This window comes from Halichoerus grypus, chromosome 10, assembly GCF_964656455.1.
Source record: "Halichoerus grypus chromosome 10, mHalGry1.hap1.1, whole genome shotgun sequence".
Lineage (NCBI taxonomy): Eukaryota > Metazoa > Chordata > Mammalia > Carnivora > Phocidae > Halichoerus > Halichoerus grypus.
The window spans coordinates 55472905-55487011 of NC_135721.1; the positions used below are offsets into that span (position 1 = coordinate 55472905).

At 38.2% G+C, this 14107-nt stretch overlaps 1 protein-coding gene and 1 pseudogene across 3 annotated transcripts in view; one reads left to right on the forward strand and one right to left on the reverse strand.

Annotated features, from left to right (window-relative positions):
- The window catches only part of ACTR2 (actin related protein 2), a 36526-nt gene extending 28112 nt beyond the window's left edge, over positions 1-8414 (reverse strand). For 2 of the 3 annotated variants that reach the window (XM_036085920.2, XM_036085919.2), the window contains exons 1-2: positions 8236-8414; positions 1552-1662 (exon numbers count right to left, since the gene is read on the reverse strand). In XM_036085920.2, the coding sequence (XP_035941813.1) occupies positions 1552-1662; positions 8236-8283 (159 nt within the window). In that variant the 5' untranslated portion in view covers positions 8284-8414. Of the gene's footprint in view, positions 1-1551; positions 1663-8235 lie in introns of those variants that run through there. The other variant, XM_036085921.2, reaches the window with a different exon arrangement.
- Positions 8415-12079: 3665 nt separating this feature from the next.
- Positions 12080-12774, forward strand: LOC118531734 (store-operated calcium entry regulator STIMATE pseudogene; annotated as a pseudogene).
- The last annotated feature ends 1333 nt before the right edge of the window (positions 12775-14107 follow it).

Sequence of the window (14107 nt, forward strand, 5' to 3'; positions counted from 1 at the left end):
TTTACTATTTTCTACTGGAAGAACAAATTAACTAGAGAGACTTAAAAGATTGAGCAGATTGAACAGAACTGAGCCAACAGAACACAGAATGACAAACCATACAAGCAAATGCTACTGGGGAATTCCTTAGCAAAAATGTCTTAGAATATAGACTAGTTTCATTTCCATCACTTGGCCTTAAAAAGCAAGAAAGTGGGAGTGAAAAGATATGTAATCATTTGTGCCATGTTAGGGAATAAAATGGTTATATATGATGTATCTGTACACCTCAAAAATGTTATTATCCATAAAGTATATAAAAAAGAGACATTCTTTAAAAGCCTGATACTGACTAAAAAGTGTGACTGTCCTTATCACAAGTATCGGCTAAATTTTAAGTCGTTCATTTAAGATTAAATTCAATCAGAATGAAAGGCATTCACAAAAAGAGAATAAGGTATCCCCAAAATTTCCCAAAAGACCTTGAAAAAAAAATTATCATACCGAATGTCCCATTTGATTGTAAAATAACAAAACAGAGGCCAGAATCATTCACTACCTTAAGTCTTTAAAAATTTAACCCAGAACCTCAGTTTCAGTTGGCATTTGTATTCATTGTGTAACTCAATTCTCTAGTACCAAGAGCAGAGAGCTACCAAGTAGCAAATATCTCCTAGCTATTACTACCTTCCTAGATATCTCAAACAAATATCCCAAAGAGGTACACTTAACTCGTATTTCAAATGACTCATAATCTAACTGAAGTTCTGCCAAAGACTGTCCAGATAGGACCAACAATGCTAGCTTGTTCACAAATAATTCAATAAAAGGGCCCCTAAATTTGACTGCATTTTTAATAATCTGATCCCTAGGCCACCTTAAGAATTTAAGTCAACTGGTGACCACTGTCCTTTTGATTATTCTATTTTTTTCTTTTAAAATATTGTAATTCCCACTTGATTTCCAATTCCTTTAATACGGAGAAAAATCTATCATCCTTAATGTCCAGTCTCTCATGTTAAGTGCAGGGAGTAGGCAATGTCAACCTTCCTCCTCTCTCCTTACAGTAAGATAAATAATGCAAGGCCAACTCAAGACTTGCACTGCTTCTTCCTGTACCTTATGGAAATCAGTTACTATATTAGTGAAAAAAGGAACCAATAAGATTTACAGCCTGTGTTTTCCTGACTAGTTACATCAAAAGTAGGAGGATCAGGGCATGAGAAGGAAGGAAAAGTCTTAGGTCCCAAATAGACACTAACATATAATGAAAAATATATGGAACTGAAAGACATAAAAGTATCAGGCTTATTTCTTTTAAACATTATATGTAATAAGGGCTTTAAGTCTCTAATACAATATTCACATCAATATAAAAATCTTATTAATAAGCGTTTTACTCCATTCAGAGAGTAATGGCATTTCAGTTTTTGTGTCTTCAAGTGTTGATATAAATTAAAAATATAAGATATTCTGCCTCTTTGCTCTTCATGGTATCAGATCTTAAAACTACTTAATTCAAAGAACACCCCACAAGTTTTGATCCTCATTTATCAATAAATAAAATATTACCTTGATTTCAATGTTTCCCACTTTGGTGGTTGATCTGATAATAGGTCTTCCAACCAAAGCTGGGAAGATGTGTTCTGGAAAGTTAGAGCCTGCATATCCACACTTCACAAACTGGAAGAGAACAGTAAAAGTGGGTCAGTGTCAAGGTATTTACCATGTCCATTTAAAAATAGCATCTGGAAAATACCACTTTGCATTTATACAATATTTTAAACTTTTGGTGCTTTCAAATTATCTGAAGTAGTTACCCAATCTATCCTATCCTCCTTTTATTTCCTTTATGGCATTGACTACTTAAGAGTTCATGTTTATTTACCAGTTAATTGCTTATTTAGTGCACAAGTCTCCCCACTACAGGGAAAGTCTCAGGAAAGCAGGAAGCTTAAGCTGAGCAGTTCATGGTGGAGTCCAAATGCCTCAAAAGATCTTAGCACACAGTGGTCACACAAGTGAGAAATGGACAGATTCACTCAACAAATGCTAAGAATTTTTTACAAAGAGAAATGTTAGAAACTGAACAGAACTAATGCTTCAATTCTAAAGCAGGCTTCCATTTATCTCTGGCAATTCACTTAAGCAACATTTAACCAAAGCGGGGGAGAAAATGGCATCTGGACTAGCATCACGTTAAAAAAACCATTTTGGGCATTTTTGACTGTTTACACTTTTCTATTTAGATATATGTATTTAGTAATACCAGGTTTGGATAGTGTAGTTCTCCAGTGAGGGCATAACACTGACTCTGATAATACTTTGTAAGAAACTGATACGCTAAGTGATTTAACAACTACAGTAAAACTGAAAATAGAACCAAGGGTTTTTAATTCTTGTACCAGTAATACAGTCTGTTCAGTCTTATTTTTAAGAGCAGACATTGCAAGGAAAATGCAATTCAAAACTTCAGTGTAGGAGGAGGAAGCTATAGACCAGGAAATATAATCATAATCTCTACCCTCTTCTTTAACAAGTCTTTTTCATGTAAGTTATACTGTGTAAGGATTTTTGTGTCTACTGATGAATCTCAAATGCCTAGAACAGTGTCTGGCACATCAGAAGTGCATACTATATCAATGATCAATAAAAATTAAAAGTTTTGCTGTTGATTTGGGAGTACAATACTAGGATTATTTTAATACAGAGAATATGTTTCATGTTGAGAAAAAGTACATTGTTTCATGGCTCCAGGCACCATACATTCTCTGAAAAGAATTAAGGAGAAAAACAGTATCTGAGTGTGACACATGACAGTAATAACAAAAAGGTTGACAGAAACTATTAACCTACCCCTTGACAGAAAGCTACTTTGTACAAGGAACTGTTTTATTTGATTGTGGTAAAACTTAGCAACAATCTTAAACTTACTGACTTTTAAGTAATCCGCCAAAATATAGAATTTTCATATTTCAAAGATCTCTAACACCAACCTTGTTGGGAATGTTGATGAACCACATTTAATTATAAATAGCCTAGAACAATCTGCCATCCAGAATTTCAAGTGAATTTCAAGTCTTTTATAAATAGAATTTTTTTAAAATATGTTAAAGTCATGACTTATGCAGATTAAAGCTATGAAAAATCTGTCTGAAATACCACCTGAATTCCTATCCTCTCAGTTCACATTTACATTCTAGAATCTACATAAAACATACCGCTCATATACATTTTCTTCCAAACCCACAAAACCTAGTCCTGGTCTGTTAACCTCTGAGCCACCAAGGCTACGGTATTTTTCAGTTATAGCTACCCGTTTCTAAAACTATGATACAATTCTTACTGGATTATCTTTCAAGGCAATAGTAGGATATGATGACATAGGAATAAATTTTTTTTTTTTAAGATTTTATTTATTTATTTGAGAGAGAGAGAGAGAGAGTACGAGCAGGGGGAGCTGCAGGCAGAGGGAGAGGGAGAAGCAGGCTCCATGCTGAGCAGGGAGCCCAATGTGGGGCTGGATCCCAGGACCCTGGGATCATGACCTGAGCCAAAGTCAGGTTCTTAACCTGAGCCACCCATGTGCCCCAACCATACCCAAATTTCTATAGGAATAAAATTTATCATGGTCATCAGCCTAATACCAGCATTAGTCATAATTTACCTTATATCCCAAATACAGAAAGCAGATATTAAATTCTTACGTTTACCTCAAAATAATGAACAGATAAGGACACTGGGTGGGTCAAAAGTGTCCATTCCAGGCAGAAAATGCTCACTTATATAGTTATAAATGTTTTTAAAGAAAATTATAGAATGAATGACTGAAAAAGAATCAACAAGTTTGTAAGGGCCATCTTCAGCATATTAAATATAAGCAAATGATTTAAGACAGAAATCATATTAAAAATTGAAGGTGGGAGGACAAGCCTGGCATGGGAAATAAATCAAATCCTGGTGCAGGGAGGAAGGAGGCTGTGAAGGTTGACATGCTTCCCCTCTCATTCTGAACTACACATACTCAGAAATACACAACATGGCAAATATATAAATAATCACATTTGTCAATGTTTACTGATCATAAATGTTCAGATGGGTGGTTTATATCTTAAAATTCTCATTTGAGCATATTTTAAGGGACGAAATATTTGCCAAGTGACCAAGGTAAAAAGACCTCCCTGAAATATGAGACCCCCTGAAACTATAAAAACAATTGTAAACCCACTTATTCCTGTGCTTTACAAAATAAGGGAAGTTGGCATTTAATTCAAATTAAATATATCAATCACTTATTAATGAAATTACTTATTCAGCTTAAGCAGTGGCTTACTGGAAGTAGATGCTGCCTAGTAATCCAGCACTAGCACTCCTACAGGGTATTAGATACTCGGTCAAAATGACAAGAGCTGCACTATTTCACATTATTTCAAACGTGAAAGCATTAATAGCTATAATAACAAGAATTTAATTAAAATAATCTATTTCTTAATAACATAAAATGAGGACACAATTTGGCATTTCCTTTCTTGCAAAAAGTCAGTACTTTTAAAAAAAATCTAATTCATGTGATAAAATGCAAAGAAATATTCTTTTCTAAACTACTCATTTGGTATCATTTGGTATCATTTTAACCTTGCAATACCTCCCCCAGTCTAATCATTTTAAGACTTGGACTTCGTTCTCTCATTGTGTGCAAGAAGGCTGTGTTTAAGAAATAGATTTTACCATATATAGTTTCCTCTTCATAGCACTGTGGTTTGAACTGGCTCCCTTACTTGCCACTGAGTCATCAAATGGTAAGAACATGAACAGTATAATGTTCTTTCAAGCAAAATGCAGAAAAAAATGCAACTACATTTGCTCTAAAAGTACCTTTCTCCCCCCAAAAAATAAACTGGGATTTATAAATTCCATTTGAGCTTATTTAATTTGTATTTTTCCTTTATTAATTTAATCTGATGGTATTGATATGCTCATTAATTTAATTGCCTAGTGATTATTCTCATCTTAAGCCACAAAAATATTTATTCTATTTCAAAGCATTTTGCAGAGTGAAGCCAAATTTGTTTTTGGTTTGTTCCTACTTCAAGCACTCCTAAATTCAACACATAAACTAGGATAAATGTGATAAAGCACACTATAAGCAACAACAAAAGTGAGAATTATAAATGAAAGCATAATTATCCTAGCACTATAAGCTACTTTGTATCATTAGACCCTAAAAATTCTACCAGTCACACATTAAGCACAGGAGTCTTCCCTGTCAGTGAACTATCTTAATGCTGATGAGATCACCCAAGTTTGGTAGCAATACACACCGGGGGCCTGGGCCCAACTCTTGAAAGACACCTAAACCTAAGCAGATCTCCAGATTTTCATCTGTCTGGCCATTTTCAGTGGCTCTATTTAGATGGAAGCGCTATTTTAGGTTAGAATGGTTATGAAGATGAAATGCATAAATTATTGGAATCAGGTTAAGTTTTCCTCCTCTAAGCCACCCTAAAGAGAGACCCTGGTCTATTTGGGAGCTAATGGGGAAGAGAGGCAGGACCAACATCTGGCATGCGATCATAAGAGTCACCCACTCGGAGCATTCCAATTAGGGCCTAGTTAAACAAAATCAATTTCTCAAATAGCCTGTAAGTCTAAAACCTAAAATATGTAAGAGGCCAGTTGCTTTAGGGTAACAACTATTTACACAAGTTTTTAGAAATTAAATTTGAACACCTTCTGTAATATTTAGTTGTAGGTAACTCAGTATAGCTTCCGGTACCTAAACAAAATCAAGAGGACTATGAAGTATAAGAAGTAAGAAATAATTTCTGTATTTAGAATCTTCTAAATTTTCAGAAATATCACAGCATTCCTAGCTACATATTACATCAGAACTGTTTCTTCATTTGAAGCCAATCATGTCTATAGAAAATCCGGATAAAATTTTAAAGTAACTAGAAATGTAACACCAAATACATAAATTTTGTTCAAATTAAGTACATTTTTCCTTTACTGATCTCTTAAGATACAAGATTCTTAAATTATGGATTAGCCATAAGCCTAATCATTAACATATAATCAGCTTTCTAACTCAGGTAAACTAACGAAATAGTAACAAAAATGAACTCATGGCTTACAATCCTATTCTAATTGAATGGAAAAACTCATACACTACAAATACAGAGCTCGTTACCCTTTCAAAGAGGAGGAATCCATTGAAATATAACTGGCTCTGATTTCTAAAGAGAGTATCAGACATATTTTTAAAAATATTTTAAATTCCATTTTTAAAGTTTTAAATTTATTTAGAGGTCAATTTGAGACTACAGGGGGAATCCGGCTACTATTTTTTTTTTTTTTTTAAGCACCTTTAACTGAGTTTTAGCTGTAAAAGTAATAAATGCTGGGCGCCTGGGTGGCTGTCGTTAAGAGTCTGCCTTTGGCTTAGGTCATGATCCCAGGGTCCTGGGATGGAGCCCCGCATCGGGCTCCCTGCTCAGCAGGAAGCCTGCTTCTCCCTCTCCCACTCCCCCTGTTTGTGTTCCCTCTCTTGCTGTGTCTCTCTCTGTCAAATAAATAAATAAAATCTTTAAAAAAAAGGTAAGAAATGTTTATAGTTAATTTGGTTTAAAGACAGTCTCACATGTTTTGTTAAAAAACAAAACAGAACACTTCCCAATAATTCAGAAAAGTCATGAAGTCTTTCCCATCTTCCCTCACTCTTACCCCCAGGCTCACAAGTAACCGCTTCGAACATACCTCTCCCTCTAAAACTTTCATGTACAAGTCTGTGGACCCAGAACAGTCACATAAATGGGATCATTCTAAAACTTTTTTTTAACTTAACAATAAATTTTAGATATGTTTCCACAGTGGTGGATCTTTTTTTTTAAGTATCCCATTTTGTATGGTTGTCCCATTATAACTCTTCTTACTATCGTGTTTTTAACTTAGTTCATATAAAACTAGTATAATTATTGCTTGTAAAAGTCTGTAGCACAGTAAGGGCAGTATTATGTCAGTAAATATCAGCTCCCTTTTCCCCCTCAACAATCCAGTTTCCAAAATGTTTTAAAGTTCAAGTAAAATCTTTTTTTTTTTTTTAAGGTGTACAACATAGTGATTTGACAACTCTGTTATGCTATGCTCACTCACCACCGGTGTAGCTACCATATAATGCTATTCAATACCACTGATTATATTTCCTATGCAGTCCTTGTCATCCCTGTGATTTATTCCCTCCATAACTGGAAGCCTATTTTAATTTATACGTCACATTTATGGAAAAAGAAAAGTCACAAAATATTGCAACTCCAAAATGGTTAGTAATCATTGTAATGTAGGGGGAAATGATCACTATAGAACTCATCCCAAATAAGTAACATTTCTATCTTCTAATGTGCTACTCCAAATAAGTTATTTTTTAATGGGGGCGAGGGGAGGGAGGTTTGAAAGCAACAACTTTCAAATCAGTGTTTTAGCCAGATTTTTACAATCATTTGCCTTTTTGAATCTTAAAGACTAACATGATCTGTGTTCTGCATCTAAGGGAAAAAAATGGGGGAGGGGATACCAAAATTGGTTAACTTCCCCCAAGGTCCACAATTAACACTTGGGCCTTAAAGGGGTCCTACATCTCCCAAGATCAATAGAACATACTGTCTCTGCGGGGCTGCACGGAGGCCAAATTCCCAGCATGCAGAACAAAAAGTAAATGATGCTTTACTCAACTGCCCCCCCCCGCCCCCAAAACTGCGAAAGGGCTGCGGCTCGTTGCATGACAGCACTTCCCTTTTTTTTTCTTTAAACCCGTTTCCTGCCTCCCGTTCGGTATCTTCAATTATACAGGAAGAGGAAGGCCTCTGGGTCTTTCTCCTTTCTACAGAACCAGTAACCCTGGGAAATGGAACCCTTATCGAACAAACCTACCCAGTCTTTCACCCCTCCAGCCCTTCAGCCCAATTGTTCCCATTGGGGCGCGGAGCCGGCCACCGTAGGGCAGCGGACTGGATCCCCCTCCAGCGTCGGCCTTGCCCGCCGCCCTCACCCCGAGTTGCGGAGGTGGCAGGGTCGGGGAGACCAGGACTGGGCTCAGTCCGCTCACTCCCCACGCCCGCGAAGGCCGGAAGCGCTGTCCCGCGCCCCTCGGTCCCGGCGGCCCGAGGGCCCAGGGGTACAACCTCGGGCGCCGAGGGCCCAAGCGCCACTAGCACATCCCCGCCCGGGCCTGTGGCCACGGATTCACCGCCGGGCGCTTACCCCGGTGCCGTTGTCGCACACCACCACCTTCCTGCCCTGGCTGTCCATCGTCCGCCCGGAAGAGAGCCGCCGCCGCCGCCGAACGACCTACAGCCCCTGCCGCCCGGCCCTTTCCTCTTCCTCCTCCTTCTTCGCGGCCCCTCCTTCAGCCCAACTTTCTCCCCCTAACCGGAAGTCGCAGCCAAACCCCACCCGCCATTTAAGGTACAGTCTGCACGGAAGGGGTGGGGAAATGGGAGGGAGGAGGCCGAAACTGGCAGTAGTGAGATCCAATAAGAGACGGAGAAGTGTCGAGGCCCCGCCCACAACTCCGGTTTCAGCTTCGGCTCCAGCTCAGCCGTAGCGGTCACCGCCCACCGGGTTCTTCCCTAACTGCTTCTAGCTTCTGGAGCTTCGCGGGGCGTTAATGGCGGCAGATCTAGTGGACGTTGCGGCCAAAGGCGCTGTAGGAGTTAAGGGGCCCGCTTACCCGTCTGCAAAAGGGACAGGGAGGTGAAGGACACTGGATCGGACACTGGATCTGTGCGAGATGGCAGTGGAATGTGGCGAGAGGAGACAGCCTGGAGGGTGGAAAGCAGGGGAAACAAACCTCGACATCCACGCTGACCCCACTGTTGAACATAGCTTGGTGTGTCATTGCTTCTAGGCCTCTTCAGGGATCAGAGCTGGGATGGATACACACATATGAAGTCATGCGTTTATACCAATACCACCAATTCCAGCCCAACCCTTTTTTGCCCAATTTGCCCTTAGTCAAGTGAGCGGGAGTGAGCGCCTACCTTTTCAGCCCCCTCGCTCACCACTTCCCTTCCAGCAGCACCATGTTGCTTCACACCTCTTCACTGTATGTATGTTTGAACCCAGAGTCTTGGCCTTGAAATCAGACAACCCTAGTTTCAAATATGGCCCTGCCACTCAAGAATTCTGTGATTTGGATTTATCCTTGCCTATGCATAAGAATACTAACCTCTACTTCTATGGGTGGTTGTGAGGATAAAATTCTGTGCATAGAGTAAGTATCTATTCAGTGGTAGCTATTGATTATTATTTACATACTTTTAAATGTATAATTCTTTCTACCTATAATGGCTCTCCTTTTTTTTTTTTTTTTAAAGATTTTATTTATTTATTTGAGAGAGAGAGAGCACATGAGAGGGGGGAGGGTCAGAGGGAGAAGCAGACTCCCCGCCGAGCAGGGAGCCCGATGCGGGACTCGATCCCGGGACTCCAGGATCATGACCTGAGCCGAAGGCAGTCGCTCAACCAACTGAGCCACCCAGGCGCCCTCCTTTTTTTTTTTTTTAATCGATCAAGAGACTTCTGCTCATGCTCTAAGACCCAGTTGTCACATCTATGAAGGCTTTGCAATAACCTTCAAGATGCTCTTTACTCTCTTTCTTCACTAATTAGTTTACCATGGATATATGAATAATATTATTGTGCTTATTACATTCAACAAATATTGGATGAGTGATATTAAAATTTATCTTGAAAAAATGCCAGCATTTTTGAGAGGTGAGAACTAGAATTGTGCCCTTCACATGGCTGTACGTGTGCAGTGACTAGAATAAAACTTGGATCATGAACCCCTCAGTCCAGTATTATAAGACTAGGCTACCTCTCAGTTTTCATTTTGTTCTTTTATTAGACCAGTGGTTTTCAAACCTTTATAAAGGCATAGGTGGCTTTATTAGAATTTAATCTTTTTTAAAAAAAATTATTAATTTATTTTAGAGAAAGAGTCCTGGAGCATGGGGGGCGGGCAGAGGGAGAGAGAGAATCCTTAAGCAGACTCTCTGCTGAGTGTGGAGCCTGATGCAGGCAGGGCTCAATCCCAGGACCCTAAGATCATGACCTGAGTCAAAATCAAGAGCCCACCATTTAACTGACTGAGCCACCCAGGTGGGCCCCTCAAATTTAATCTTATATGGAACCTCAACATATAAAATAGACTAAAGCTGCCATAGTAGTTGAAAGTTTGAGAAATTAGGATGGATAGGAGGCCTCAGGGAAATATGTCTTCTCTGCACCTGCTTCAGTAGTTGTTGAGGTACCTCAGTCTGCTGAACAGTGCATTAGTTCATAAATTGCACATCTTCCTTTTGTGGCCCCAGTGCCTGGCACTGTACAATTATCCTTGAAGTATATTTATTTGGTCTCAGCACACTGAACTCAAGCATTGCTGTGTCCTTTTATTTTTCCTCTCTATGAAATTAAATTTCATACTTTTTTTTACTTTTTAAGAAATTACATTTTTTGTTTTTTTCCAATTATAAAAACAGTACATGCAGATGATAGAAAATATCAACATCTATTCATTGTACTAATGAAAATGCAGCAAACCCTTGATTATGCAAATTCAGATGCAGTACTATTGGTGACAGGCTCCTGCCTTCTATACCAGGCAAGACCTGGTCATTTCACTTTCCTCAAAATAATCTGATCACACATTTTAGGCGATTATTTTGGGGGAGGAGGGTTGGGAGACTTCATTTCTATTCCTCTGTCATGGTTTTATGTATATTCCACATAAAAATCTTGCTATGTAGATATCCCCATTTTGCACATGAGAAATGAGGGCTTTAAAAAAATTAAGTCTAGTAAGGTCATAGGATATGAGGTCTACATAACAGAAATCAATATATTGTTATATGTCATTAGTGAACAATCTGAAAATGAAAGAACATCAGAAAAATCCAAATAAATTTAATGCAAGACCTATATACTGAAAACTACAAAACACTGCTGAGAGAAATCAAAGAAGATCTAGATAAGTAAACATACCATGTTCATGGATTCAACACTCATTATTAAGATGACAGTTCTCTTCAAATTGATCTATAAATTCCAATGTAATCTCTATCAAAACCCCAGCAGGTTGTTTTCTTTTTAGAAATTGACAAGTTTGATCCTAAAAGTTATATAGAAATGCAGAAGAGCCAGAATAGCCAAAACAATTTTGAAAAAGAAAAGCAAAATTGGCGGACTTCCACTGATTTCAAACCTTATTATAAAGCTACAGTAATGAAGACAGTATGATAATGTCATAAGGATGGACATATAGATCAATGGTACAGAATAGACAGCACAGAAATAAACTTATATTTATGGTCAATTGATTTTCAACAAATCTGGTAAAAAAATTCAATGGGGAAAGGGTAATCTTTTTTTAAACAAATAGTACTTGGACAACTGGATATTCTTATATGTGGAGAAAAAAAAGAACTTTGATCCTCACCTCACGCTAAACACAAAAATTAATTCAAATGGATCATAAATTTAAATTTAGAAGAACTGGGGAGCCTGGCTGGCTCAGCTGGAAGAGCATGGAACACTTGATCTTGGGGTTGTGAGTTTGAGCCCCACATTGGGTGTAGAGATTACTTAAAAAAATCTTTAAAAAATTAAAAGATAAAAATAAATAAATTTAGAAGAGCTAAAACCATAAATTCTGGAAAAAAAGACAAGAAAAATCTTTTGATGTTGAGTTAAGCAAAGATTGCTTAGATATGACACCAAAATCATGATTCAAAAAAGAAAAAAATGATAAATTGGACTTAACAGAAATTTAAAACTTTTAATTCATGTATTAAGAAAACCAAAAGACAAAAGATTTTTGCAAATTACATATCCAACAAAGAACTTGTCTCCAGAATAAATTAAGAACACGTAACAATAATAAGACAAATTACCTAATAGGGGGTGAAAGATTTGAATAGACATTTCACCCAAAAAGTTTTATGAATGGCTAATAAGCACATGGAAAGATACTCAACATCATTAATCATTAGGGAAATACAAATTAAAATCATAATGAGAGTGGTGGCCTGCAGGCAGCAAGGCCATGGGTGGCCTGGGGCTTGTGCTCCTCTGCCAGGCTGGCAATGCAGGGCCCCCTAGGCACTCCAGCTGGGACTGCCACGCAGGCTGCCCTCAAGGCTGGTGGGAACTGCAAGGCAAGAGGCTTGCACTACTGCACAGTTTTGGCATCTTCTTGCGAGGGCTGCTACGTGCAGTGGCCTTCAGCATGTTGATGCTCAAACCAAAGAACGAAATCATGAAAGACGTCCCTTTTGAGGATATGGTTTTTAGACACTTCCAAACAAGTTATAGGAATGTTGTTCATCCACTTTTCAAATGTGTACCTAGCAGATCTCATCGAAGAGGTCCCTTGTTCACATCACCTTCCTCTTGGGACACAGCTTTTGGCAAGTTGCTCATCTATGTGGGCATACAGGCCATGAGCATCTTGGTCGAGTAGTAGCAGTGGGAGCCCCCGCGTTTGGATGAATGTGGAGACCTTCTGCAGTGTGTAGCCCAGGTCCAGCAGTGTGCTTTTACATCTTGGTCATGATTTTTGAAAAGTCTGTCACCTTCACTGTCCTCTTCATACTTCAGTAGAAAAAGGTGGCCCATTGAGCCATTGAAAACCCAGATCTGAAAGTGGCCATCGTCCTGCTGATCGCCCTCTTCTTTGTCAATGCTTTAATGTTTTGGATAGTGGACTACATTCCTAAATTCTTCAGCAGGCCCACTTGAAGAATAAATGCCATCTTTTACAAAACCACGGTATCATTATATCTAGGAAAAATAAGCAGTAATTCCATATCATCTAACATTCAGTCCATATTTGTATTTCCCCAGTTGTCCCTACCACGTTTATAGCTGTTTTTCTTCCTAAACCAAGATCCAATCAAGGTTCAGAGATTGTGTTTGTTGTTATGTCTCTCTCTTTTTAAAAAAAGATTTATTTATTTATTTAGTTGAGAGAGAAAGAGAGAGAGAGAGCACAAGTGGGAGGGGCAGAGGGAGAGAGAATCTCAAGCAGACCCCATGCTGGGCATTGAGCCTTGGGTGGGCTCCCATGAGATCATGACCTAAGCAGAAACTAAGAGTAGATGCTCAACTGACTGAGCCACCCCAGCACCCCTTGTTAATCTCTTTAATCTCTTAATCTAGAATAGTCATCCCACTTTTTTTTTCATGGCTTTAACTTTTTGAAGAGTTCAGATCATTTGGCTATAGAAATGTTCCATGTCCTGGATTTGTATGATTGCTTTCTTGTGGTTGGTTACATTTTTAAGTGATGTTTATACATAATGTTGTTATGGCATTTGATGATACTATAGACAGGATGTGTTACATGGACATTCTTTGCTTTTGATAATACAAAATTAACATTGAATTGATATCAGAACCAAGCAAAAATCTTGCAATACTATAAATAATGTTATTGCCTTGATTTAGATCTAGCCTAGAAAGAGTACAATTGTTATACACACATATGCACACACACAAAAGTAGGAATCTGTGATTTGTGATTCCATAACTCTGTTGGGGAAGGAAATAAATATTATGAAAGTTAATAAACTAAATACTTTACTATCCAAGTTCCTGACTTTATTTATTTATTTATTTTAAGTAGACTCCTGCCCAATGTGGGGCTTGAACTCATGACACTGAGATCAAGAGTTACATGTTCTACAGACTGAGCCAGTCAAGTGCCCTTTTTCTGAATTCATTTAGCCTCTTACTTGTTTTTGGATTCCTGTATAACATAAGTACATCTCAGGGTTAGAGGAAAATAATTCTGAAGAATTTATGTGTTTTATGATTAAATAGTTTTAAGAGTTTTTTAAAAAAAGATTTTATTTATTTTAGAGAGAGCATTATCAGGGAGAGGGGCAAAGGGAAAGGGAGAGAGAGAATCTCAAGCAGACTCTGAGTGTGGAGCCCAACTCAGGGCTTGACCTTACAACCCTGAGATCACATCCTGAGATCACATCCTGAGCTGAAATCAAGGGTCAAATATTCAACTGACTGAGCCACCCAGGCATCCCTAGGTTAATAATCAATCTGATTACTGTTTTTG